The following is a 25,796-nucleotide window of genomic DNA, read 5'->3' as shown; positions in this document are numbered from 1 at the left end:
TGTGCACAGCAGCTGCTGCCACACAATGGCACCAGAAGAGCTCCCGCTGGGTGTGCTCACACCACATGCTCCCACTGCACACATGCTGGGTTGGTGCCCCGTCTGCTGAAAGGACATGCCACCGGGCATGCTGGGTGCCACCTAGCTGCTGGCATGTTCGGTGCCTGCTGGCTGAACCTCGGAGTTGCGTGGCAGTGGCTTTGCTTCATTGCTGTCTGGTTCACTGTGCTCTAAGTTCGGGAGCCCTGCGAGCAGTGATGCGTGGCCACATCTACAGCCTCGCTGGCCTGTCACATTCCCACGTCAGGCTCTCAGCTCCAGCATGAATCTCCCATTCCCCTACTGTCTTAGTCCATTCTGGCTGCTATAGCAAAATCCCACAGACTGTTGGCTTCTCAGCAGCAGAAACCTATTTCTCACAGTCCTGCAGGCTGGAAGTCCCAGACCAGGTGCCTGCATGGCTGGGCTCTGGCAAGGGCCCACCTGCGGCTTGCAGATGGGCATCTTCTTACTGTGTCCTTACATGTGGAAGGGGCAAGGGACCTCTCCTTCCTAAGAGCACTAATCCCAGCATGAGGGTTCGGTCCTCCAGGCCTAATCACCTCCCAAAGGCCCCACCTCCTAATGCCACTGCCTTGGGGGTGAGGATTTCCGCCTATGAGTTTTGGGGGACATGAGCGTCCAGCCCTCAGCAGCTGTTACTGTGGCCCACAAGCCTGCCGCCCTCCTGCTCTTGCCCAGCCATCCACATGCACCCCAGCCCTTCCCATAGCAGGGACAGGAAAGGATTCAGATCCCACAAGGAAAGCCCAGTTCACACATCCAGCTCAGCCCTGCATGTCCCACATCCCGCTGGGAGCTAGTGGTGTTCATCGTAACTCAGTCCCAAGGCAGCCAGCAGCAGCCAAGGCAACCAACAGGTGCCACCAACATACGGGGAAATCTGCGTCACTTGGTGCCTGTCTGGTGTTCAGTTTCTAGGTAGCTGGTTCTACCCCTGCCATGCACGGGTTCCCACCCCCGCAGCTGCCTCTTCTATCCCCATCATCAGGGGTGGCCAGGACCCCCCTCCCCTTCTTGGTGGAGCCAGCACTTCCTGCAGGTTCTGGACAACTGGCTGAGACTGGCCTGGGTCCTCAGGGTGCCAGGCCTGCTCAGGCCACGCCACACCCAGGCTGGGAGCTGCAGCCACCACAACAGCACCTCCCAGCTGCCCTCTGCTGCTGCAGCCAACATCACAATGTCATGTCACAGCAGGTGACACAAACCCCACACAGGCACAGTCCACCCAGCCCCAGTCCCATCTCACCTCTCCTTCTCTATCCCTGCTTCCAGACTATTCAGCCTGAAAACCCAACCCCTCCTTGGCAGAGTCAGCTGGCCCCGGGCCCACTAGGGGGACCAGCACTGATGCTGCACACTGCCAAGTCACCCAGCAGACATGAAGGCAGGAGAGCAGGCTGGGCAGGACCACCTGTCCCCCTGCCTCCTGGGGCTTCCACGTCCCCACCTATGCATGGGGTCTGCAGGGGCTGTATTCACAGGCTCGCTGTGAGCAGGAGTGAGCTTCATGTGTGGTGAGGGGACTCCACATGTTCCTGTTATTGCAGATACAGTGACAGGTCCTGAATTTCAAGCGCTCCCATCCAGCAGGAACAGAGCGGAGAGTGGGGGCTAGGACTTCCATGAGGGGCCGCCTCACCAAGCCCTAGGCTAGGGTGTCAGAATCACACTCTATACTGGGCTCCCTGTTCTGAGGCACTCCAGGGCTTCCCAGGGCCCTTCCAGGTGCCCTCCTACCAGGGCTCCAGGGGTCTCAGGTTCCCTGCGCTCGCCTGTCTGGGAAGAAGCTGAGCCGATGGACCCTGTACCCCACAATACCACTGTCCTGGGGCTTTAACACTTAAGAGACCAGCACTCTCCCCACCGTTTTACTTTTTGAACCTTTCAAACACATGGCAATTTATTTAACCAGTTGTGCAGTGAAGACCCTTGCGCCCCCAGACGCTCCCATGCACAGCGCACTACACTTGCCCAGTCCACATCCATCCACCCATCTTACCTCTGATGCATTTCAAAGTAAGTTATTGCAGCATTTCTCACAGCAAAAAACAAATCTAAAGGTCCATCACTAGGCAAGACTAGTGAATAAACCACAGCGTATCCATACAAGGGAATATTATGTTCCATTTAAGAATGAGGTATGGGGCTGGGGGGGGTGGCTCACACCTGTAATCCCAGCACTTTGGGAGGCTGAGGTGAGCGGATGACCTGAGGTCAGGAGTTCAAGACAAGCCTGACCAACATGGCGAAATCCTGTCTCTACTAAAAATACAAACACTGGACAGGCATGGTGGCACGTGCCTGTAGTCCCAGCTACTCAGGAGGCTGAGGCAGGAGAATCGCTTGAACCGGGGAGGCAGAGGTTGCAGTGAGCCAAAATGGCACCACTGCACTCCAGCCTGAGTGACAGAGCAAGGCTCCATCTCAAAAAAAAAAAAAAAAAGAGCGAGGCATGTTCCCAAGATACATGGTCACGTGAATATAGAAAAGTACAGAACCGTGAACAGACAAGGCTACCGTCTGTGCAAACATCTACACAAAGATCCTACCTAAGCCACAGAAAGTGGAGGCAGCAATCCCTGGGGCCAGCCTCAGCCAGGAGGGGTCCGGGTCCTCCCACAAATAACCCAACCTCCCATCCTTCAGAGGCACAGGCCTTGGAAGTGCCTGGTGGAACTGAGCACGGCTGCCCTCCATGGGAACCGCTCAGCAACTCAGCTGCACAGGCTCCTTCTTTCTTCCCACCTTTCCATCCCACTGCTCCCTCCTGTCCCCTCGGGCTTCCTGGGTCACCTCCAGGTAATCCACCTGCACCCAAGCCCCTGCCTGGGCTCTGCCTTCAGGGGAACCCAAACCAAGACACATATCTTTTATATCAAATGCAGTGTGTTTTTCTGCTGATAGACGTGGAAAGGCCCTCAGGGGAAACACAAGAATCTGGCGACAATGACTGCCTTTGGAGAGACACCAGTAGGAGACACCAGTGGGACGTTTACTACTCACTCTTCCTTTAGTTGCTTCTGTGCCTTCTGAAACTTGTTCCCTGGGCATACCTAACTTACTCAAAAACTTACTCTTTCATAAAAGACATCAACTCCTAGATGTCTGCGCGAGAGAAACGGAAACACAAGTGCCGTGAAGTGTTCAGCCACTTGACTCCCAATAGCCACAAAGTGGGCACCCCAGCATCCATCAGCTGCTGGGCAGATGCACAGTACATGCATACGATGAAACCTGGTTCAGCCATGGAAAGGAGGGAGGCTCTGACTCATGCCACAGCACAGACAAGCCTCAGGACGTGCTGCTCAGTGAGAGGCCACATCCTGTCTGACTCTGCTGCTGTGAAATACTCAGAGCAGGCGCATCCACAGAGACAGGAGCTATGCCAGGGCTGCCAGGGCCTAGGACAGGAACGGGACGAGCCGTGAAGGGGCACACGGGGTCCATCTGGAAGGATGCAATGTTCCGACGGTGGATCGTGCTGGTGGCTGCATGACGCAGTGACAACCACTGAATCATACACCTGAGACAGGTGACTTGTGTAGCATGCAAACTCCACCTCAATAAAGTTTTTTAAAAACAACAACAAAAAGGTGACTGACCACCTCAGAACCTCCAAGTGGGGGCAGCGGTGGGCACTGCCTGCTCCTGCTGGCAGGAACTGGGTGGGCTGAGTCCCCGCGGGCAGTCCTCCCGGGCAGGCTTGACTGCCAATGCCTGGACACAGCTATCTGGGTGACCGGGCTCCACGACATTTGCATAGGAGCAGCAGGGTAGCTGCAGCACGCCCCTTTCTCAATCTCATTTCTGCAACTCAAACAAGAAAAGCTTAAACAAATAAACCAACAAAAGGGGTGACACACGGAGCTCCTGGCAGGGGTGCAGGGCTGTCCTGAGCCCCCAGGGATCTCTGTGCAGACAGGCTCTTGGCCCTGAGGGCCCCCACACCACTGCCCAATCCTCCTTCTGATGGGCTGTGACCCAGGGACACTTCTTTAGGCATCATCCTGCATGGGTGGAGACGGGAGGGCTGAGGCCGGGCCAGGCAGCATCCTGTACACTCAGGAAGACCCCATGACTTCACTGGGGGTGGCAAGGACCCAGGAAACACCCATCCCCCATTTTATCCGCAACAACACTGAGAAGCCCTCAGGTCCTGGCTTTTACTCCCCTCCCCCACCGGCCCATTCCCCCCTGTGGTAGGTAGGCCATTCTTGCATTGCTATAAAGAAACAGACTGAGAGTGGGTAATTTATAAAGAAAAGGGGCTTGATTGGCTCAGGTTGTGTAGGCTACACAGGAAGCATGGCACTGGTATCTGCTTGGCTTCCGGTGAGGCCTCAGGAAACTTCCAATCATGTCAGAAGGCACAGGAGGAGCCCGTGTGTTGCACAGCAAGAGCGAGAGGGCAGGTGGCGGGGGGAAGATGCCACAGACTGTTTCCCAGCACTCTTGAGAGCTCACTGACTATCACAAGGACAGCACCAAGTCACGAGCCACCCCTATGATCCAGCTCCTCCCACCAGGCCCCACCTCCAGCACTGGGGACTACATCCCCACATGAGACCAGAGCGGGACATCCAAGCTATATCGCCCTCTTCAACAGGGAGGCGCACAGGCTCCCCACTGTGTGCTGCTCAGAGCAGCCAGAGACCAACAGCAAACGAAAAGAAGGAGAAACAGAGCCAGCACGAGGCGGGACCAACCCTGGGTGTGATCAACAGAGCCCTGCAGCTCTATAATGTTTTAGTTATTAAAGTGAATGTGGCCAGGCATGGTGGCTCACACCTGTTATCCCAGCACTTTGGGAGGTCACGGCGGGCAGATCACCTGAGGTCAAGAGTTCGAGACCAGCCTGGCCAGCATGGCGAAACCCCATCTTTACTAAAAAAAAAATACAAAAATTAGCTGGGCGTGGTGGTGCATGCCTATAATCCCAGCTACTCCAGAGGCTGAGGCAGGAGAATCACTTGAACCTGGGAGGTGCAGGTTGCAGTGAGCCAAGATCGCGCCATTGCACTCCAGTCTGGGTGAGAGTGAATGAGACTCTGTCTCAAAAATAAAAATAAAAATAAAAAATAAAAAATAATAAATAATAAAGTTAACGTGAGAATAAGGGGAACTTTGAAAAGCAGTTTTCTTATCATTTAAGGCTTATCGGTGTAACTGCGTCTCCTTAAACCATTAAAACCATAATCAATGATTTAGGGTGAGTGATTCTTCCAAACACCTTAAACTTATTGAAAGCAAACAAAACACACAAACATATGAAATGGGTTCCACACAACCAGGGTTTACGTCATCTATTTGTTTCTATGCTTGTATAAACCATCCTAGCTTACAACACTGCCTGTTTTGAAGGCTTCTTGGAGTTTAAGTAATATTACGTTCATACTTTGCTGGGGTTACAGAAGACCTTTGTGACCCAAAGGAAAAATGTTACCTTTTCAGCCTAATGGTGACTATGGGATGAATAATCCACCTATTGGCTGATTTTTAACTTAAAAAAATCTTTTTGAGACAGGCTCTCACTCTGTCACCCAGGCTGGTGCGCAGTGGCACAATCCTGGCTCACTGCAACTTCAAACTCCTGGACTCAAGCAGTCTTCCAGCCTCAGCCTCTTGAGTAGCTGGGACTGCAGGCATGTGCTACCACACCTGGCTAATTTTTTCTTCACAGAGATAGAGTCTTGCTCTATTGCCCAGGCTGGCCGCAAACTCCTGGCCTCCAGTGATCCTCCCGTCTCAGTCTCTCAAAGTGCTGGATTACAGGCATGAGCCACAGGGCCCGGCCAATTTTTAAATTTTTATTAGGAAATTGCCCAATATATACCAACGGAAAGCAAAGTATACTAAACACCCTGTACCTGTCAGCCCTGCAGCCCTCATCACAGTGGCTGGTGACCAGTGGCCTCTCATCTGTACCCCGTGGCACCCTGAGCCCCGTCCCCACGCCAGCACCACTGGCATATTTTGAAGTAAATCTCTCACTGCACCACCAACAGCGCAGTAGAATCTCTAAATGACAGCTCTTTCTAAAAAATAATCATGATCCCATTATCACACCCAAAAATAAGTAATTCCTTCATACCACCAAAGTTCCCAACTGCCTCATCAATGCTTTCGGTAGCCTCTGTCTGTTTGGTTAGTTTATGACAATCAGGGTCCAGACAAGGTCTGTGTGCTGCGTTTGGCGGCTAGAGCTCATCTACCTTTTTTTTAATCAATAGACGAGATTCCTTCTCTTTTTCCTTTCATTGATTTGTTGAGGACAGGACACCAGGTTGTTGCCGGTCTCATGGCCTCTGCGTGGCTGGGTGCAGTTCAGCACATTCCCCTCTGTGCCTGGTACACCAGTGCTTAGAACCAGAGGCTGGCCTCATTCAGGCTGGTCCCAGTGGGGCCGTGCGATTCCCAGCACGTCCCATCCGAAGGCACACGGCGTCTGGTTGTCCCTGTCCTTCTGATTAGATCGATTGGGGTCCATCTATGGCCAGCCTGCCCCACACTGTGAAGGCCCCCGACAGCCTGTCACCTCCTAATTTCCGCGGCCATTGAGGACCAATGCCCACATCTGAGATTTCACTGGAAGTTGCAAAATGGCAATATTTTAACTCATTCTTCATTTATTAGCTAACTTTCTTTCTTTTTTTTTTTTGAGACGGAGTCTCTCTCTGTCGCCCAGGGTGGACTGCAGTGGCGTGATCTTGGCTCACTGCAAGCTCCGCCTCCCGGGCTCACGCCATTCTCTTGCCTCAGCCTCCCGAGTAGCTGGGACTACAGGCGCCCGCCACCATGCCCGGCTAATTTTTTGTATTTTTAGTAGAGACGGGGTTTCACTGTGTTAGCCAGGATGGTCTCAATCTCCTGACCTCGTAATCCGCCCGCCTCGGCCTCCCAAAGTGCTGGGATTACAGGCGTGAGCCACCGCACCCAGCCTATTAGCTAATCTTCTATGAAGAACTTTCCGTCATCAACTCTTTGTTTGCCAGGACAAGCAGGATACATACTTGATTCTGTCCCTTTATGAGTTTTCAGAATAAGGTGATCCCCTAACTCTTTCAAGGTGAAGGAGTTATTAATCACCTTTTAAAAAATACCCATGATGGCAAGCAGCAGCGCAGGCCATGCAACAGAAGGCAAGGTGGCCTGGGTGTGCAGAGGCCACGGCCACGGAGGGAGTCCAGGGAGGAAACCGCGCCATGGAGACCTGAATGAAGCCAGGGCCTGAGCCTGGCGGGAAAGGGGAAGTCACGTGCCAAGGTCCCAAGGCAGGGGGGACCTGAAGATGGACGTGTGGGACAGGTTACCTGGCACAGCAAGGGAGGTGGCTGGAGCCTGAGGGACAGCCGCACGGGCAAAGAAGACACTCGGGGCTCTCGGCTCCCGTTCTGCCTGCGCTGGAGCTGCAGCTGCTGCCCGGGGCATGGAGAATTCGAGAGACAGGCTTTCCAGGCAAATCTAGGGGAGTGAGAGACACAGAAGTTAAGGGTCCCTCGAAAGGTGATTAACATGACAGCCATGCAACCTGAAAGGAGAAGAGGGAAGGGAGGGCCAGGGCAACAGCACCCCAGGGCCATGGGAAACCAGCAGGCATTGTGGCTGAGCTGGGGAGAACAAACACCGTGAAGGGGCCGCTGACGGGCCCAGCCAAGGCAGCCGGGCTGGCTGGACAGTTTGGGAGGACCTCATGGGCAGCTCTGAGGCAGAGGCGATGCGTGGTGGCAGCTTCGTGGTCCCTGAGGGGCAGTGCCATCTCCCCAAGGCTGCGAGCCAGGGCTTCCCTGTGCCCCCGTTGCCCCTTCTGTGTCCCTAGCCCTTCTGATGAGTCAGCTGGTGCCAGGTAGGAGGGGCGATAATTTACAATCAACATTTGCATTTTAACAGGAACTTCCCTGAGACAATTTCCTAAAGCAAAAGAGCAACTGTGGTGTTAACAATAGCCACCAGGTAGGCGGCACCTCCTTAGTCCAAATACCAGCCCCTGAGCCACTGCTTTCCCCTTTCATGGAAGAGGAAACCGAGGCTGAAGGTTGAGCAGCATGCCCAAGATTCCATGCGAGGGCAGCCAGAGGCCAGCTGCCCTCCTCCAGTGGCTGCCACACCCTTGGGGACCTCACCAATCCCTGCCACTACCCCTACCCACTGCAGCCTAGCCCTTGGGTGGCAAGAGAAGGCAGGGCCAGCAGCATAGCTGGATAAACCGACCATCAGCAGAGATCCTGGGACCCCTCAGCCATCGCCTGAGGGAGGCTCCTCCGGATGGGACAAGCTGGCCTAGTGGCTCTGGCCAGGGCTGCAGGGAACAGGATGCTCCCTCTCAGAAGCCGACTCAGGTCTGCCACACGGCTCAGCTCTGCCACGTGACTCAGCTCTGCCACGTGGCTCAGCTCTGCCCCAGGGCACAGGATGGACTGCCCCGAGATGCTGCAGTGCTCCTCCTGGTCCTCCAGTTACGCAGCCTCCCCTTGGATGTTTCTAACAGTACACGTGTGCTTGTTTCTGGGGCTCCCCCTGAGTGGGAGCCTGGGAAGGACCGGCTGTCTGCAGGGCCCTCGGTCTCTGCCCCAGCCAGTGGTAAAGTGTGGCTGCGGCTGTGCTACCACCTCCAGGTGAGGGGCCGGCCACAGGTGGTCTTTTGTGTGATGGGCTGTCTGGAGAGGCCCTGCTGCCCATGGGTGCCATAGATTGGCAGTGCAGGGGCCCACGTGACCCTGGAGGAAGGACGTCCTGTGAGCCTTGAGCCTGTGCAGCAGCCGGATCAGAACCACACACTGGAAACCCCCTTCAGCTAACACAATCCCCCGACAAAGACTTCCTGACGTCCTGAGGGTGCGTCTGCCTTCCAAGGCGAACATCTCACACCAACTCTGCAGCCAGCAAGTTTGCGTTAGAAGCTGGAAGCCTGCTGTTGGGGGAGCAGACCAGGACTCCTCATACCCCAAGAGTGGCTGCTAGACACTCCCTAGCACACCCCGTGCCTGTCTGACCCCATGAAGCCTGACCCTGATAACCGAGTGTGGCTTTCTGAGCCCCTAAGGAAAAACTCCAGAGTGACCCTTACACTTTGTAAAGGGCAAAGAGGCCTGTGGGCGGAGACGGGGGAGGGGTTTCTGCTGGGTCCTGCCTGAAGAACAGGTCTGAGGCCCAAGGATCCCTAGGGCCATCCTGGGTTAGAGTGAGGCGGGGCACATAAGCCCTCAGGACCCACCAGGCAAGTCCAGGGAAGGCCCATGAAGGTGGCCACCGTGAGCCTTGTGGTCCACAGGGCCAGGCTGGCACAGGCTGTGTTCTCACCCAGAAAGGCCGTTCCAGCTCCTTCTGGGCTCCTCCTCCTCCTCCCCAGTGTTCTCTGTCTCTCCACCCACCCTGCTCTCTGTCTCCCTCACACACAGAGTACAGAATTGTGGGGAGATGACTCTATTTCCTCATCGTGCGTTTATCACGGTGGCTCACCCATCCGTGGCTGCTGGGTGACTGGCAGGGTTTGCGTTGAGCTTCCGAGTGAGGTTGATTGGGAAGCGGAAGGCATGGCCGCCCGGCTATTAGCAGAATGTCCAGTGTGGGCAATGCCACCCAGCTGTCGACACTGACACCCAGGCTACCCTGACAGGTGGCCACAGGGGGATGTGTGTGCATGCAGAGTTTCTCAGGACTCAACCTTCTTAAAAAGGAGGTTTGCAGTGAAGAGCACAGGGGTACCCACCGGGAGAGGATGGAAATGCTTCCATCAACCCACTGGGTTTGGGGAACAAAGCAGAAGTGTGTTAGGGCAGCTGTCAGACCACCTGCGTGCCGGGTGCTGCTGGAGGCCTGGCCTCTTGCACGAGCCTCTATCTACTCAGATTCACGGCAGGATCTGCCCCCAACAAAGGATTTCACCTGGACCCAGCTCCTGGGCCCCAAGCAGCTGACATTGGATTCTTGCAACAACTGTGCAGTAAGTGCGGGGATTACAGGTGTGAGCCACTGTGCCTGGCCAATTTCTTAAAAATTGTTTATTGTAGAAACAAGGACTCTGTGTTGCCCAAGCTGCTCTCAAACTCCTGGCCTCAAGCAATGTTCCCACCTCAGCCTCCCAAAGTCCTGGGATGACAGGAGTGAGCCACCACGCCCGGCAATCAAGGCAATCTGGAAAGAAGAATAAAGTTGGAAGACTCACACTTTCATATTTCAAAACTTACTACAAAGCTACAGTAATCAATAGAGTGTGGTACAGGCATGAAGACAGACATATGGACCAGTGGAATACAATAGCCCAGAAATAAATCCTGGCATGTATGGCCAGACGATTTTTGATGAGAGTACCAACACCATTTAATGGGGAAAGGACAGTCTTTCCATCAAATAGTGCTGGGAAAACTGGAAATCCAGTTACATTTTTTATAAAAGTGAAGTTGGATCTTTACCTTACACCATATACAAAAATTAACTCAGCCAGGCGTGGTGGCTCACACTTGTAATCCTAACACTTTGGGAGGCTGAGGTGGGAGGATCACTTGAGGCCAGGAATTTGAGACCAGCTTGGGCAACACAGTAAGACCCCATCTCTGTCTGTAGTCCTAGGTACTCACCTGAACACATGTGGTCCATCCACAAAATGGGATATTACTCCGTTTTAAAAAGTAAGGAAATTCTGACACATACTACAACGTGGATGAGCCTTAAAGTTTAAGATAGTAACATTTTTTTTTTTTTTTTTGAGATGGAGTCTCGTTCTGCTGCCCAGGCTTGAGTACAGTGGCACGATCTCAGTTCACCGCAACCTCTGCCTCCTGGGTTCAAGCGATTCTCCTGCCTCAGCCCCCCAAGTAGCTGGGACTACATGTAGCCATCACCATGCCCAATTAATTTTTTGTATATTTAGTAGAGATGGGGTTGCATCATCTTGCCCAGGTTGGTCTCAAACTCTTAACCTCAAGTCATCCGCCCGCCTTGGCCTCCCAAAGTGCTGGGAATACACAGGCATGAGCCACCACACCCAGCCACGATGGTAAAATTTGTATTGTGTATTTTACAGTAATAAAAACAAATATGCCAAAGGCTAAAAAAAATAAAGGTACAGTGGCCAGAGGAAGAAGGGCCCAGCCTGGAATCAGAGCAGAGCTGTGGGTGGGTGAAGACCCCGTGGTAGGCAATGCGTTTTAGCCGATGGGGTGCAGTAGTGTGTGCCGGGCAAAGCGGACAGTTCCAGCTCCCACATCCAGGCTGTAGGGCCTTCATCCACCCAGCTGGTAATGCCTGCTCACTCTGCAGGAATGCGCAGCTGCTACTCACCCCGTCTTGTGACCACCAGCGAATGGTTTGTTGGTGTTAAGCTGTGGCTTCAGCCACCTCAACAGGGCCCTGTCTGGCCATGGAGACGTTCCCCAAGTTCCAGTCATTGTCAGCTGCTGGGACACTCTGCGGTATTGAATCAGCCCGTTGGAGTCATCCAAGTGTGAAAAGGTACCTGAATGAGGGCAGCCTGGGGACAGGAGAGCTTTCTGGAACATGGGGCAGGAAGGTAGCCTGGACCTCTGAGACACAGCCACTGGCCCTGGCCCAGGCCCGGCCCCCGGGAGCAGCCTAGCCTCCTCCTCCCAACACCCCTGCTCCCAGGCGCCAGGACAAGGGGCCAGAGGAGACCCAGGTGGCCCAGATCCAATCCTCCCATGGTCCCCTGGGTGGGGCCAGTGCAGGGACCTCCCGGAAGCCACTGCTGTCTCCATCACCACCCAGACTCAGGCCAGTCTGAGAACCCAGGATTAGGAAGTCACCTCTGAGATGATCGGGTTAACACTTTCACATGGTGGGTTAACATCTGCTGTTATAAACTTCCCCATAAACATACACTGTGCCTTAAGACGTTAGCTAATGAGAATACAACAAATAACATAATTTTAAGTGTACACACACACACACAAATTGCTGGGTGTGCAAACATTTTTTACACTTTACACAAAAGAACTTGGTGGCTTCTGGACTGGAAGACGAGGCTCTCTGAGTCCTGTTGGAAGCATGGGGTGTGATCCTGGGACAGAAGCCTTCAGCTGAAGGGGTGGGCAGGACAGAGGCCCTTCCACCAACAGAACCCTGAAAGGGACTTGGGACAAATGGCCAGCCTGCCCGCAGAGGGCCTGGAAGGGCAGGCCAGGAGCAGAGGAGGTTGCTGTCTAAATATGAGGCGCTATTCTTGGAGGCCACATGTTCACATTGCCCACAGAGCCCAGAGGGCAGCTCCGGACACAGCCAGGCCTGGAGGAGGGGCGAGGCTGGTATCATGGGAGAGGGTGGCCAGAATGCCACCAGCCAGGACTGATGCAGGGCGAGGACAGGGGACCAGGCCTCCTCCCACCTGTGACTCTCCCTGTCCTGCCCACCCACCCACGGAACCACAGGAATGTGCTAGGGATTGCAGGGAACGCTGTGCCCCCCCTGCGACCTTCCATCCCTGTGCACTGCCCCACCAGCCCCCTCCCCCCGACCTGCTGCAGGGGCCCCGGGGGTGCCAGGGCCTGTCCAGGTCCCAGATCCAGACTTTCAAGGTCTGCAAATCACGGGATTTGTCCTAACAAGAGAGAGGGAAGCTTCCCATGTCGTCTCCCTGCATTTCTGAGCCACCAAGGACTTCAGAATCACTTAAAGGTAGTGCAATTCGCCCCCAAATCACTTTTCCAAAAATTGGGGCCAACTGGGGGGTGTCTGGGATGCAGCGGAAATCACCTATGGGGAAGTCAGTGCTGTAACAACAGCGCTGGCTTGATCCCTTCCACACACACACACAACCACATTCACACCCCACACACACATTGACACCACACACCCCAAACATACCATACATGCGCAGACACCACACAACATACATGCACACACTGCATTCACACTACACACATACACCACGCACCCTCATGCCACACATGCACACTCTACATACCACACATGCACCCCCCACCCCTCACACACACACATGCACACCACCTCCCACCACCCCACACACATAACAGGTTATTCATTCTGGGTGATGGGAATATAGGGGTCCAGCAAGGGCAGCTGGAGCCTGTGGGAGGCCCCAGGGCTGTCTGAGCACATGGCACAGTGGCAAGTGCTGGTGGGGTTGGTGGGGAGCAGGCTGTAGGCTCAGGCGGCCACCCTCCAGGTGGCTGGGCAAGGATGTCCGTGTGTACACTGCAGGAGCTGCAGCCTCTCTCACACGGGGGAATGCAAGCTTGAGCCTCTCTCTGCTGCCCAGAGGCAGTGAGGTCCTGCTTGTTGACCTCCCTGCCCCTCCCTAGAAAGCCTCCAGGATGGGCTGATTCCAGAACCTCCAGAACCTCCCCAGGGTGGAATCTGGAACCAAGATCCTTTCAAAGAGCAGGAAAACCTCGGTCCACGGGTGGAGTTTTCCTTGCTTCCAAAGCCCTAATGGTCAGGCCGGATACTGTGGCCTATTTGGATCTTCAAAGTGAGCTGTCAAGGAGGCCAGCCTCCACCCCTCGCCATGGACCTCTTTTGGTCTGGACTCGCAGCCTGTGTGTGAAAACTGGCACTCTCTGCTCAAAGAGAACATGGCCAGATGGCAGTACCTGACACTGAAGCCCACGGGGCATGTCAAGTAATTACAGACACATCTGAGGGGTCAGAGACACGCTGCACACTGCCTTGCAATGACTCTCAGAAAGCATCAGCCCTGGGCCATCTACCTGCAGCCTGGGAGTGGGGCCAGCTAATGAGACCACCGTGCTGGGCTCCAGACCCTCACCCCGCCGCAGCAACTGGTCGACTGTCTGGCTTAGATTCCCCCACCAGGCAAAGCTTCCAGACTCTCGCATGTGCCTGTGCACGCCCCTCAGAGCACTGTCTCCTGCATTTGGAGTTCAGCCCCATTCCACAGCCAGGCCCTTCCTGAAATGGCCATTTTACAACTGTCTGGCTGAGTTTCAGGAGGGTACGGCTAAGGAAGGCTCCCAGCCACACAACCAAAGCCGTAACACCTGATCCCCGCCTGCCCCCCTCACTGCAGCTCTTCCCAGCAGGGCATGGGCAGCCCTCATTCTGCTTAAGGATTCACTGACCCGAGGGGACGCTGGGGAGTGAGGAGCAGCCTGTCTCTGGGAAATGTTTAGCCGTGTTTTCACTGGAGTGGTTTTCAAATCGATGGCACATTTGCCGTGGGAGAGGCAAGCCAGACATGGTGAAACTAGGGCTTCGCACAGCCATTCCTCTCTCAGCCTCTGCTGTGGGCAGAATGGGGCTGCAGTGAAGGCAGGTGCAGAAGGCCCTGGGGGTGCCGCCTGTGTTCTTTCATGTCAGGGTGCCTTCCCTGCACCCCCACTGGCCTCCAGGGGCCTCTGCACCCCCATCCCACCCCCACCCAAGCATGGCCTCCCAGCAGCGGCCTAGTACTCCCAGAGGGCATGGCAAGGAATTCCGGGGTGGACGCCACCTTGGAAAGCAAGCTTGACGGAAACTCAGCGCAGATGGAGTGGAGGGAGCGTGGGCCCACACATGTTCTGGCTCAGGAAACAACTGCCCCACCCCTTGTGCCCAGCACACACCTGCACACACATGCAGAGGAGCAGGGGCTCAAAGGGCCTTGAAGATCACTCCCAAGCCAGCTCCCCGCCCCCAACTTGAAGGACAGGAGTGTGGCAGTGCTGCTCCCGGAAGTTAGAGACCACCCCGGATGTCAGGTCAGTCTCAGTAGAGGACCACGTTCAGCACATGAAACCCCGGTGCTAAGGCAGGCTGCCTGAGCCAACAGCCTGCTCCCTACCAGCCCCACAGAGAGACAGCAGCCCCTCCTCACCAACACAGGTGCAGAGGCATCACTGAGAGGCCTTCTAATCTGCGGAAGGCTGAATGGAGGGTCCTGCATCTGTCCAGTTTGCAAACCTTCAGAGTCACCCCTGGGCACTTGGTGACGGGGTGGATGTGGCTGCCACCTGCATTGTGCCCCCGGTCCAGAGGAGAGGCGGGTAGTGATGTAGTGTTGCATTGCTGGGGCTGCCATAACAAAGCATGCCAGACCAGGTGGCCCAGACAGCGGGGATGGATTTGTCTTGCAGTTTTGGAGGTCGGAAATCCAAGGTCAAGGTGTTGGCAGAGCTGGTTCCCTCTGTGGCTGTGAGGAGGAAGCTACCTCAGCCTCTCCCCAGCTTCTTGTTGCTGGCAACCCTTGGCATTCCTTGGTTTCTAGAAGCATCACCCTGATCTCTGCCTCCATTTCACACGTCTTATGTCTTCTCCACGTGTCTCTGTGTCCAACTTCCCCTTTTGATCATGAACATCAATCTACTTGAGTCTGACCTCATCTTAACCTGGTTACATCGGTAAAGACCCTCTTTCTAAACAAGGTCACATTTACAGGCACTGCGGGTTAGGAATTCAGTATCAAGGGGATACAGTTCGATCCATAGCAAGTAAGTAAATTCCCAAGTAAATATGTAACTTCAGATTGAGAAGTGCTCTGGAGAAAATAGGGGAATTCACCAAGGCAACCTAATTATGTTTCAAAATATTCAGAACGCATTGCTATTGGAAGACCGTTCTCTAGCCTTCCACCTGGACTGGCCTCTGTCCCTCTATATTCACACATCCCCTGAGGACTCAGCGTTTCATTCCTTGCTACCTACGTACAGCCCTGGGGCTCTCTGCTCTGCTTCTGGGGTCTCACGCGGAACTCTGAGGAACATGGACGGCCGTCACAGGAACCTCAGTGAACCCCGGGCAGGCTGGACAGCAAGGGCAGGGGACTGAGGCTCAACAACCAGCCCCTCCCCCAACAGACCATGGCAGCTCAGCAGACACTCCCATGCTGCCTCCCAAGGCCAAAAGAGGACGTGTTTGCAAAGGGTGTTGTCCTTCCCCTTGCCTGCAGTGATTCAGCCAGCTGAACAAGAACTCATGGTCACCTTAGGCAGCCACGCTGGACAAAGAAAACAACATGCAACCAAAAGTCCTCTTTGTCCTCGTTCACAATGCTTCTTGCCTAAATTACCCACGTCTGCCGGAAGACTCGGGCGCATTTTGTCTGTACCAAGCGCAATCAGGAAGTTTGGGGTCTGTGGTGCTCCCCACCACAGCAAGCCCCAGGGCTACAGGGGTCGTTAGCTCCCAGGCCAGGGCTCTGTGGACACTGCAAAGACTGGTGCCTGCTGCAGGTGAAGCAGCTGTGAGACCTCCTGGCTCGCCTTCCCAGGGATGCGGGCTTTAATTTTCCATCCTGGCTGCCGTCCCCTTCCATGACCTGCGCTTATGAATGGCCATGTCCAACAAGTGCCATCACCCCCTCCCACTGTCTCCAAGGGGCCTGCTCTGGGGAACGCTATCTTGTTTTTCTAAAGAGCCACATCTACAAGCAAAGAGGAAGGTGTGTGGTGCCTTCCAAAGCGCTAGCTGCCGGCAAAGGACACATCCCTCACACCTCCTTTTCAAGCTGCAGAAAATGCAGCTCAGAGATGCCAAGTGAGCATGGCACTCAGGAATGTGCTGTGCCCTCCGTGGAGTCAGACTTTGGCCTCTTAAGCAAGAGCAGGAGAAGACGAGGGGGTGAGCAGCAGCCAGGGGCAGGCACTGGCATAAACAGATGAGGATCTAAATCCACCTGCTGGTCACACAGCCCTGAGCTTGTGCCTCGCCCCTCACAGCCCCTGCTACAGGTGTATAAAGCTGGGCACAGGTGGACAGGATGCAAAGCAGTGATGTGTGCCTCCAGTCAGCCCTGAAGGCCAGGGTGGCAGCTTCCCCTAAGAGCAGAGGGGGCCTGGGTGGCTGCCCCGAGAGAACAATGCAGTGCAGACCTGCAGCAACTCCTGCAGTGAAAAGAGCTCTCTGCAAACATTCTCTGACAGCAATGTACCGAAATCTTTTCCTAACTCAAGTTTACAAAAATTTTGTTTTCTTCTAGAAATTTCATAGTGTTAGATCACATATGTGGGTCTATGATCTGTTAAGGTTCTGTATGCAGTGAAAAGTATGCAGTTCCATTTTTGTGTCAGTGGATATCCAATTGTCTCTGCTCCATTGTTAAAAAGACTTCCCTTTTCCACTGAATTGTCTTTGAATCCTTGTTGGAAATGTGTGTCTGTATTTGTGGGTCTATTTGTGGACTCATTCTGTTCCACTGATACACTGTCTATCCTAATTTCAACACCACACTGTGATTATGGTAGGTTTGTGGTAGGGAGGACTTGGCTTCTGGCCTGGGGTGTTGACAGAAGCTGCTCCCAGGCAGTGGTTCCTGGGGACAGTAGGGGCAGCCTGCCTCTGCTTCGGGCCGCCTGCCTCTGCTTCCGCTTCCCGCCACCTTTGCTCCACAAGGTCACAGCCCAGGAGACGAGGCAGACTCCTCCAGATTTACGTCCAACACCCAATCTGGGTTTCTGAAGAAACTTCTCTCGGAAACGCCCAGCTTCCCCGGTTTCCTTTGTTCCCAGAACCGGCAGGGAGCAGAGACAAGAATCATGAGCCTCCCAGCAGCCTGGGCCCTGGGGGAACGCCACCACCCTGCTGTGCTTCACACTCCCTAGGCACAAACCGGGACAAGTCTCCCCTCCCCTCCTGGATCCCGCACTCTGTCCTGGAACCTTCCAGAAAGAACAGGCCCAGAACCTGCAGAACCTGTGTCACCCAGAACCCCCACTGGCTGCACGGGAGACTCACGCGGGCTTTTGAAGGCCTGCACAGTTCTCTGGCTGAGGTGTGAGGAGTGGTGGAGGCTGCAGGAGGACTGAGGGCCTCCGCTGCAGAGAAACCAAGGAAGGAGGGGTGCTGCCTGCCACGAGGTGGCCCTCAGCCCACCAGCGCCCACATCACAGGGGCTCCCATCCGCCCGCCTGCCCTGGAGCTCACCCGGCCTCCGTCTCCCTATCTGTCTCGGGACATGGTGACTGTGCCCTCACCTAGTTGCTCTGAGGACAAAAAGCAAACCACCAAAGCCTCGTGCAGGCACACAGGGTGGAGACGCTCAGAACATAGGCCTGGCCGGCAGCCCCTACTAGAGCCAGGCATTCGTTCACACGCATCAGCCATTGTGGGGGAGGGCAGAGGACAGGCCCCGACTTCACAAGTCCCGTGCCCGCAGATGAGGGGAAGAAGACGGGGCCTGTGGGTCCCCATTTGGCGGGGCGCTCTGTACTCCTGCCCCGCCGTGGCGGATAATGGGAAACCGCAAAGGAACACACCGTGGCCGTTTCTTCGGGATGGACCCGCGCGTCCTCACTGCCTTTCTCTAGGGATCCTGGGGCTCAAGTGAACGGATGCCATCCTTGGTTCATCGTTTGTTCATGTAAGGCTCCCTTGTATTTTCATTCATTCATTTTAATAACATGATGAGCACTTGTGAACCTACCCCACTCCAAGAAGTGGACAGCAGAGAAAGCAATCAACATGCTTCTTTCTCTCCCATTCCCACCCTGCCTGGCAACCTCCATCTGGAGTTTTCTCCTTCTCCTTTTTCTTAAAAGTGTTAACACATATATACACACTTGCTGAAAAACACACGGCTCGTTGTACTTGTTTCCAAGCTGTATGGGACAGAGTCACACAGTCTTCAGGACTTGTCATTTTCACTCGGTCTTATGCCATGCAGCACTGGTGCTGTCGCTGTGGTTCGCTCACCGTGGCCAGAGCCGTGTGGGGTTTCCGCGTGCAGTGCGCCATGATGGGCTGTGGCCAGAGCCGTGTGGGGTTTCCGCGTGCAGTGCGCCATGATGGGCTCCTTCACTCTGGGATGGCACTGGGCTGTGTCTGGCTTGGGGCTGCTCCCAACAGAACTGCCCTGAGATATGAGCACATGCTCGAGCTTCTCCTGGGGGTGCCCGGAGGGCACCTGCCATAGAAAGGGCACCTGCTGTAGAAAGGGCACACGATGTTCAACGTCACACACAGTACCAAACGGGTTTCCCAAATATTCAGACCGCTGCTCTCCCAGCAGCACTGTTAGAGAGCCACACCCGGCTCAGGCTCGACAGGTTGGACTTCCGAGGTTCGGCCAATCTGGTGGGTGCACAGTGGTCTCCTTACCATCCAGGTCTGCGTGTCCCTGGAGACGAATGAGGTTGACCATCTCTTCCCATGTTTGCCAGCCAAGTCACTGAGAAATGCCTGCCAGTCACATATGTATGTTTCTCCACTGGGTTGTAGGTCTTTTTCTTACTGATTGGTAGGATTTTTTATTTAAATTTCTTTCAGGTGGTTTTGGTAAGCATGTGTTCTTAGCTGGCAAACTTTCAGATTGTACCAACCCTTTCCTCTTTGGCTGGCACTCTTGGGTCTTGTTGAAGACTCCTCGCTGCTGCAGGTCCGTGGCTATTCACTTGGTGTCCTGCTCTGGGGAAAGGCAGCCTGGGTCTGCCCCACTCCTGCCAAGTGTGCCGGCTCTTCCTTCGCGGGAGAAACCCTTCCCAGAAAAGCACCACTGGGGAGAGGCCCTGCCTCCTGCTTATGACTTAGGACACACCACAAGCTCCAAGGGACCTGTATGCACAAATGACAACCACAAAGGATACCTCTGTGGGGAGTCATTGATCTCACAAGGCAGGGAGGGGCCTCAAGGGGCACCCCAAAACAAACTGAACTAATACAAGCTGGACCCAAATGGCAGGGTTCTTCAGTGGCCCAAAGTGGACTGGGATACCCAGCACTCAGGAGGCCAGTGTGCACCAAAGCCCAGGCTCGGGAGGACAGAGTGTTGGGCAGGGGCAGAGCCGGCCAGACTATGGTAACCACAAGGCCAGGCCAGTCAACTGGCCCCTCACAGGCGCAGTCAGCAAGACACACATGTGGCCTGTGACGACACAGGCCCTGAACTGGCGCTTGAAGGTCAGAGCCAGGATGGGCCAGCCCTGTTCTCACGGGCCTGTGGCTAGCAGGACAGTGCAGCCTCAAGGAACAAGCGAACTGAAACACCAAGAACGGCCCCATGGGTGCAGAAGGCCTGGGCAGCATCAGCGTCAGAACAGCTGCTTGCAGACCCACCGCCCCTCCCTCCCTCTCAGCCAAGTAACTCAGTGCTGCAGCATCTGTACAAGATAGAATTGCATCAGTGATGCCCCACAGACATCGCAGGACCCCAAGGCACACAGGCATGGCCATTCAAAACAACACACAAGGGCAGGCAAGGCTCTCTCCGAAAGACCACGACTCATCCCATCTAGACAGGCCAGGGCAGATGCACAACACGCCAGAGGCAAGCACCCCCAAGACAGCCTGGCTCCACCACCCCCCACTCCTTCTGCAGGCTAAGAGATGGCGACAACGGCACCCTGGCACTGCACCACCCTGGACCACTCCTTGCTGTGCCAGGATAAAGGATAGCCAGTCCTGCCCTCACAGAGCATGCATGGCGAGGTCCCCGCTGCTAAGACAGCAGTCACCTGGCTCTTTCACTTTAAAACGCCCCTGTGAGACTGGAACAGGAATTAAAAAGAAATTAAAGAACGTGTAAGCAGAAACTCGGTTGTATGTAAGAAAACCCAATTCTCCCTGAGAAAGAGAAAGAGCTGGAATCCTTTAAAAATTAACTGCCTGTTTTTCTGTGGCTAGTGAGCCTTATCTCTCCCTTTCCCAGGCATTGTGGAGACCCTGATTCCCTAGCTGTGCAGCTGCAAGGTCACAGACAGATAAACTCAAGTCGCAAAATATGTTTCTCCTTAAAAAGTAAGAAATGACACAGCATTTTCGGAGGCAGAGGCAGGCGGATCACGAGGTCAGGAGATCGAGACCATCCTGGCTAACACGGTGAAACCCCGTCTCTACTAAAAATACAAAAATTAGCCGGGCGTAGTGGCAGGTGCCTGTAGTCCCAGCTACTCGGAGAGGCTGAGGCAGGAGAATGGCGTGAACCCGGGAGGCGGAGCTTGCAGTGAGCCGAGATAGCGCCACTGCACTCCAGCCTAGGCGACAGAGTGAGACTCCGTCTCAAAAAAAAAAAAAAAAGAAATGACATAATGCATGTCTCAATTAATTAAATAGCTGTCTTTGTTTCTCGCTTGTGTAATATGCTTCCCCCTGTATAGCTCTCCCCCCACCCCATGAGATGCTTAAAAGGTAACTTAACTCCTTGTTCGGGGCTCAGTCCTTTGGATGTTAATCTGACTGGGCTGGTGCACCTAAATAATAAATATCCTCCTGTACCCCATCGGTTTCTCTGATTCCTTAAAAAATCCCACTATAAGACAGCATCCACTCTGGGCTGTGTCTTTCAAACTGAGGTCTCTCCCACCCAGCCTGAGGGATCGTCTCCCAACTTCTATGAGCTGACCCTCTGCTCACAAGACACCTTAGACCCTTTAGGCTTGAGGTCTGTGCACAGCTACCTTCAATGAAGAGCACAAGTCAAGCTGCTCTTCAATGAAGAGCAGATGCCTTTCACTGCTGAATTACCCAGAGAGGAATTCGTGGTTGTGCCCAGGATGGGAAAGGCTTCCAGGAGCCCCGGGGGTGAGGTGTACTCCATATTCAGTGCTGGAAGCCTGGGGCATCAGGAGCCCCCCACTCTGCCCCTCATCCCCTAGTTCCTGGTCGCAGATGCAGTGTCACACCTGAAAGCCAGAGGGAGGTTTCAGGGTGTAATCTAGCCTGTGTGACCCCTTGTTCCTAATAAACACCTGGAACCCAGGCCAGCAGCCGCCCCTGTGCCCACGGAGTAGGCAGTTGCAAACGCAGATGCAGGAAGAAGGAAGTCCTTTCTCTTAGATCCCACTCTGAGTTATTGCTGTGGCAACCATTCCTAATGCTCATCTCCTTTTCTCCAGCCTGTCTCAGAAACACGTGGTGAAGCTCCATGATGAAACGCTCTGACCCACTCTGCAGGGTACAGCATTAGTGTTCAGGTCGGCTTCCTGCGCCCAGGAAACGTCCTGGCCCTGACACAGCAGTGGGTGGCTGGTAGGGCCCTAAGCTAGGCAGGGAGGCCCCTCCTCAGGCTTCTCTGTTCTTTCCCAACCCTGGGAGGAACACCTGGATGGGGCCACCCTCTGCCTACCCCACTGGCCTCAACAGAAGGAAAACTAGACTCGTGAGATGCTCAAACTCCCAGGCAAGGATCCCCAAGAACGGCAGAGCCCAGCAGGTGAGGCCTCCCATCAACAGCAGAGCCCAGCAGGAGAGGCCCCCAGGAACAGAGGTGTCTGGCAGGTGAGGTCCCCTGAACAACAGTGGTGTCCAGCAGGAGAGGCCCCCCAGGAACAGTGTTGTCTGGCAGGTGAGACCCCTAGGGATAGAGATGTCCAGTAGAAGAAGCCTCCCAGGGACAGAGGTGTCCGGTGTCCAGCAGGCAAGGCCCCCCAGGGACAGAGGTATCCAGCAGGAGAGGCCCCCTGATGAGCATCCTTCTGAACATGTGCTCCAGAGGAGGCCCCTCAGGAGGTAGGTGGGTACAGTCTGGTGGTGACATCCTGCATGTGCACGCACAAGAGAAGAGCCCATGCGAGTCCGCAGAGTGAATGCAAAGTCCCGCCGAGGATCCTCTGCTCTCTGCCCGGCCCAGGGGTGCGTGGAGAAAGTAGGTGAGGTGGCTTTTCTTTCCTATGGACCAGACCCCCCTGTGGGTCAGAGCTAGGGCCTCAGGACAGCACTCCCTCCAGGAGGCAATTATTCTCCAGGAGTCACTCTTCCAGGGCTGTCTTCCCTAGTGTCTTCTGTGAAGCGCCGTTGCTGCTGGTGAGAAGGAGGGGAGAGGAAAGCCATCTTCAGAGGCTCAAGAACCTGCCAGGTGTGAGAGGGACCAAAACTGGTCTCTGCAGCTCCATAAGACATAGCCAGGATGACTGGGGAAGAGTTAGACAAACGTGTTTTCAACTCCGTGCTGAGAACTTTAAACAGTGAGAACACTCCAAGAACAGACAGGATGAGCTGGAAGTTCCTCTCACCTGTGAATCTTAGATCCACAGCTGCACATCATACTGTCCCTTTTCAGCCCTGTACCGTCCCCTGGGCACAAGAGCTTGCCATCTGCCCTGCATCCTCACACTGGCTGGCATGACCTCCTTGGGACACCCTGTGGATGCCTTCCTTGCCACTGCACACTGTCCCCTGGCCGACGTCACTCTTGACTTTTAGAGGAGCCTCGGGGAGTTCCTGAACCTCTGGCACCTCTGTTTCCTTTACGTTTCCTGCAAATTGAAAGTCTGGTCTGGATCAGTGATTCCCAATTCATGCTCCACGGACTAGAAGGGGCTGGACTAAGGTCAGACAGGCCTGGGAAATGCCAAGCAGAGTAAGCAGGTGTCTCTGCTGTGCATTTCTCAGAGCCTTTAACTGGCGCCTATTGTGAATCTCTGAGAGAGCAACAGGACTTCTAGGCTCCTCTGCCCCTGGAGCCAACTGATCTGCAACATCAGGTAACATCCCTGTGGTGGGTGAGCAGCAACAATCTGGGCCGGTGGTACTGGGATAAAAGAATATACCAAGACAGTTGTAGGCAAAGAAAGGCAGATTTATGAAAGTATGAAAACGCGTTCCAAGGTTGCAATGGGCAGAATCAGCAGAAGAGGAACCCACCACAAAGAAACAAAGGCTTGCCGGGGATTTTATAGGGTGGTTCTTAGGCTGCAGAGGGTGACGTGCAGAACTGATAACGCCAAGGCAGCCGGGAGCTAACTTGCAGGTGTCCGGCCATAGCTCGGCACAGGAAGATCATGAGTTATCCGAGCAGGAGGCCTGCATGTCCTGGACCATGAAGAAAGTCAGATCTATAGCTTATCTGCTTTCTCTTTTTGCTTGCCCTTGGTCCTGCCAGCCTGACTCCTTTTCCCTAATTAGGACTCCACAATCCCAAGAAGCTAACATTCACAGACACAGGTTGGGAGACATCCGCTGATGCAGTTGGTGAGGGTCCCTTATGGCACCAAAACCACTTGCTGAGGCTCTGCTGAGACTCAGAAGGTGCCCTTACATGGAGCCAGAGAACAAATCGAGGCCACAGGGGGAAGGCAGGAAGAGCTGCTTCAAAAGAAAAACTTCAGGCTCCCATGAGCCTTTTAACAGCCTCCCTGCAAGGCAGCCACTGACTGATACCAGCCAGGTGATCAGTGCAGGAGAGGACGGGGCCCAGGATGGGGCTATCCATGCGGAGGAGGGGGGTGCTTTACAGACTTTTCCAGAAGGTCCCCAGGGGAACCTTCACAATTCAAGCACAGAAAGGATGTGAGGTTCCAACAGCCAGAGAGGAGCCAGGCAGGTCTGTTCAGCTTGAGTGCTTGGCCCATCAGCAGCTTGCGTTGGGTCAGAGCCTTCCTCCCTCAGCCCCAACCCCCTCCCTGCTACACCCCCAAAACAGACAAGTCTGAACAGGTGTGACTAGAGGGAGCCAACAGGCAGGGTCCTTGGTAGGTGACACATGCTCACTCCCGACACTGACTCAGACAGCAGCAGGAAAGGGAAACCCCAAACCATCCAGGCTAGCTGAGTCAGCAGGCACAGTGTGGCCCAGAGCACAGGCTCAGCCCAGCTGACTCCTGGTACCCTGGGGAGGCACTGGGAAGTTTCCGCCAGGGAAGGAATGACTGCTCTGATTTCTATTTCTAAAAGATCCAACAAGCCGCTGGAGAGAGAATGACCGAGGGTGGAAAAACAGTCTGGTGAGACGGAAACTGAAGGAGGAAACCAAATGGCTCTGCCGTTTATGAGTCCACAGGGCCTGGACACAGAACCCTGTTACTCAGTCAAACTCTACTCTAGGAGTTGCTGGGAGGGCATGTGGTAGCTCCGGGTGACTTCAAGTAAAGGAGCTTGTCCTCAAACATCTGGGTGGACCTCCTGTCAATAGCTGAAGGCCTTGAGAGCCACAAGGAAACTTCCCTGAGGAAGGAGAGATTCCTCCCATGGACTCAGTGTCAGCTCCAGCCTGAGAGTTTCCAGCCTCCCGTCTGCCCTGGATTTCAGACTTGCCTAACCAGCACCCCCACAGTTGCACAAGCCAGTTCCTCGCCGTATATCATGCAGCCACATTAAGCATGAAACGTCTGTTTAGCATCCAAATGTGCCAAAGAAAAAGATTTACACTGATCAGAATTTGGTGGCATTTGATGCTGGAGCTGAGTGTGGGGGCTGCTCTGGAGATGGGTCCAGCCCAGGGCAGTGCCCATATTGAGATACCCAAGAAAGGAGGCCAGCGTGGTTGGAGGAGACCTGGGAGGGCGCTGGCTTAGGCGAAAGGAGGAGGAAGCACTGGTGCTGGGCGCAGGGGAACTTTGACCCCAGTGTATCCGAGTGTCAGGGGAGGCAGGGGGTGGCAGAAGGGGTGCTGGTATCCGAAGGGCAGGAGTGGACTGATGGAGGATGTGTGCTGTCAATGTTTCCTGAGATGGAGCAGCTGTTCCCAGCCACGGTGCAGCTGCATAGGACGGCCCAGAAGGGGCAGAGCTGAGTGACACCAAGGCCAGCTTTGCCAGACAAGCGCGACAGTGGGCAAGCAGTGAGAACACGAAGGGTGTTCCTAACAGAGTGGCTCCAACACGGTGCTGCCATGGATCCAACACGGTGCTGCCATGGAAGTTTCCTAGGGAGGAAGGGGGCCAGCCGGGGCGAGGCACAAGGGGCTGCTGTGCCAATGGGCAGGACCAGCTGTGCCAGGTCCAGGTGTGGAGCCAGCTTGCGGGGGTGTGGTCTTAGAACCAGTGAGAAGAAAAGTAGAAACGGGCAGGCAGGGGTTTCCCAAAGGGGCTTTTCAGAGGGGTGGCAAGGCCAATGGGCTGGGCGGCCTGGAAGGGCCACCAGGATTAGTTCAGGTTGCCCAGAAGCTAGCACCA

The 25,796-nt window shown here is 54.8% G+C and overlaps 1 protein-coding gene across 4 annotated transcripts in view; it reads right to left on the bottom strand.

Annotated features, from left to right (window-relative positions):
- HSF2BP (heat shock transcription factor 2 binding protein) overlaps positions 1-25,796 on the bottom strand; it is a 156,403-nt gene that overhangs the window by 13,879 nt on the left and 116,728 nt on the right. For 2 of the 4 annotated variants that reach the window (XM_058427935.1, XM_058427936.1), the window contains exon 10: positions 7,374-7,524. The exons of 1 other annotated variant lie outside the window; for it this stretch is intronic. In XM_058427935.1, coding sequence (XP_058283918.1) covers positions 7,374-7,524 — 151 coding nt within the window. Of the gene's footprint in view, positions 1-7,373; positions 7,525-10,132; positions 10,195-11,340; positions 11,531-25,796 lie in introns of those variants that run through there. One more of the 4 variants, XM_058427937.1, reaches the window with a different exon arrangement.

The sequence above is a fragment of the Hylobates moloch genome, unplaced genomic scaffold (assembly GCF_009828535.3).
Source record: "Hylobates moloch isolate HMO894 unplaced genomic scaffold, HMol_V3 SCAFFOLD_14, whole genome shotgun sequence".
NCBI lineage: Eukaryota > Metazoa > Chordata > Mammalia > Primates > Hylobatidae > Hylobates > Hylobates moloch.
The sequence above is the reverse complement of the archived record's forward strand: the minus strand, read 5'-3'. Positions and strand labels throughout refer to the sequence as shown.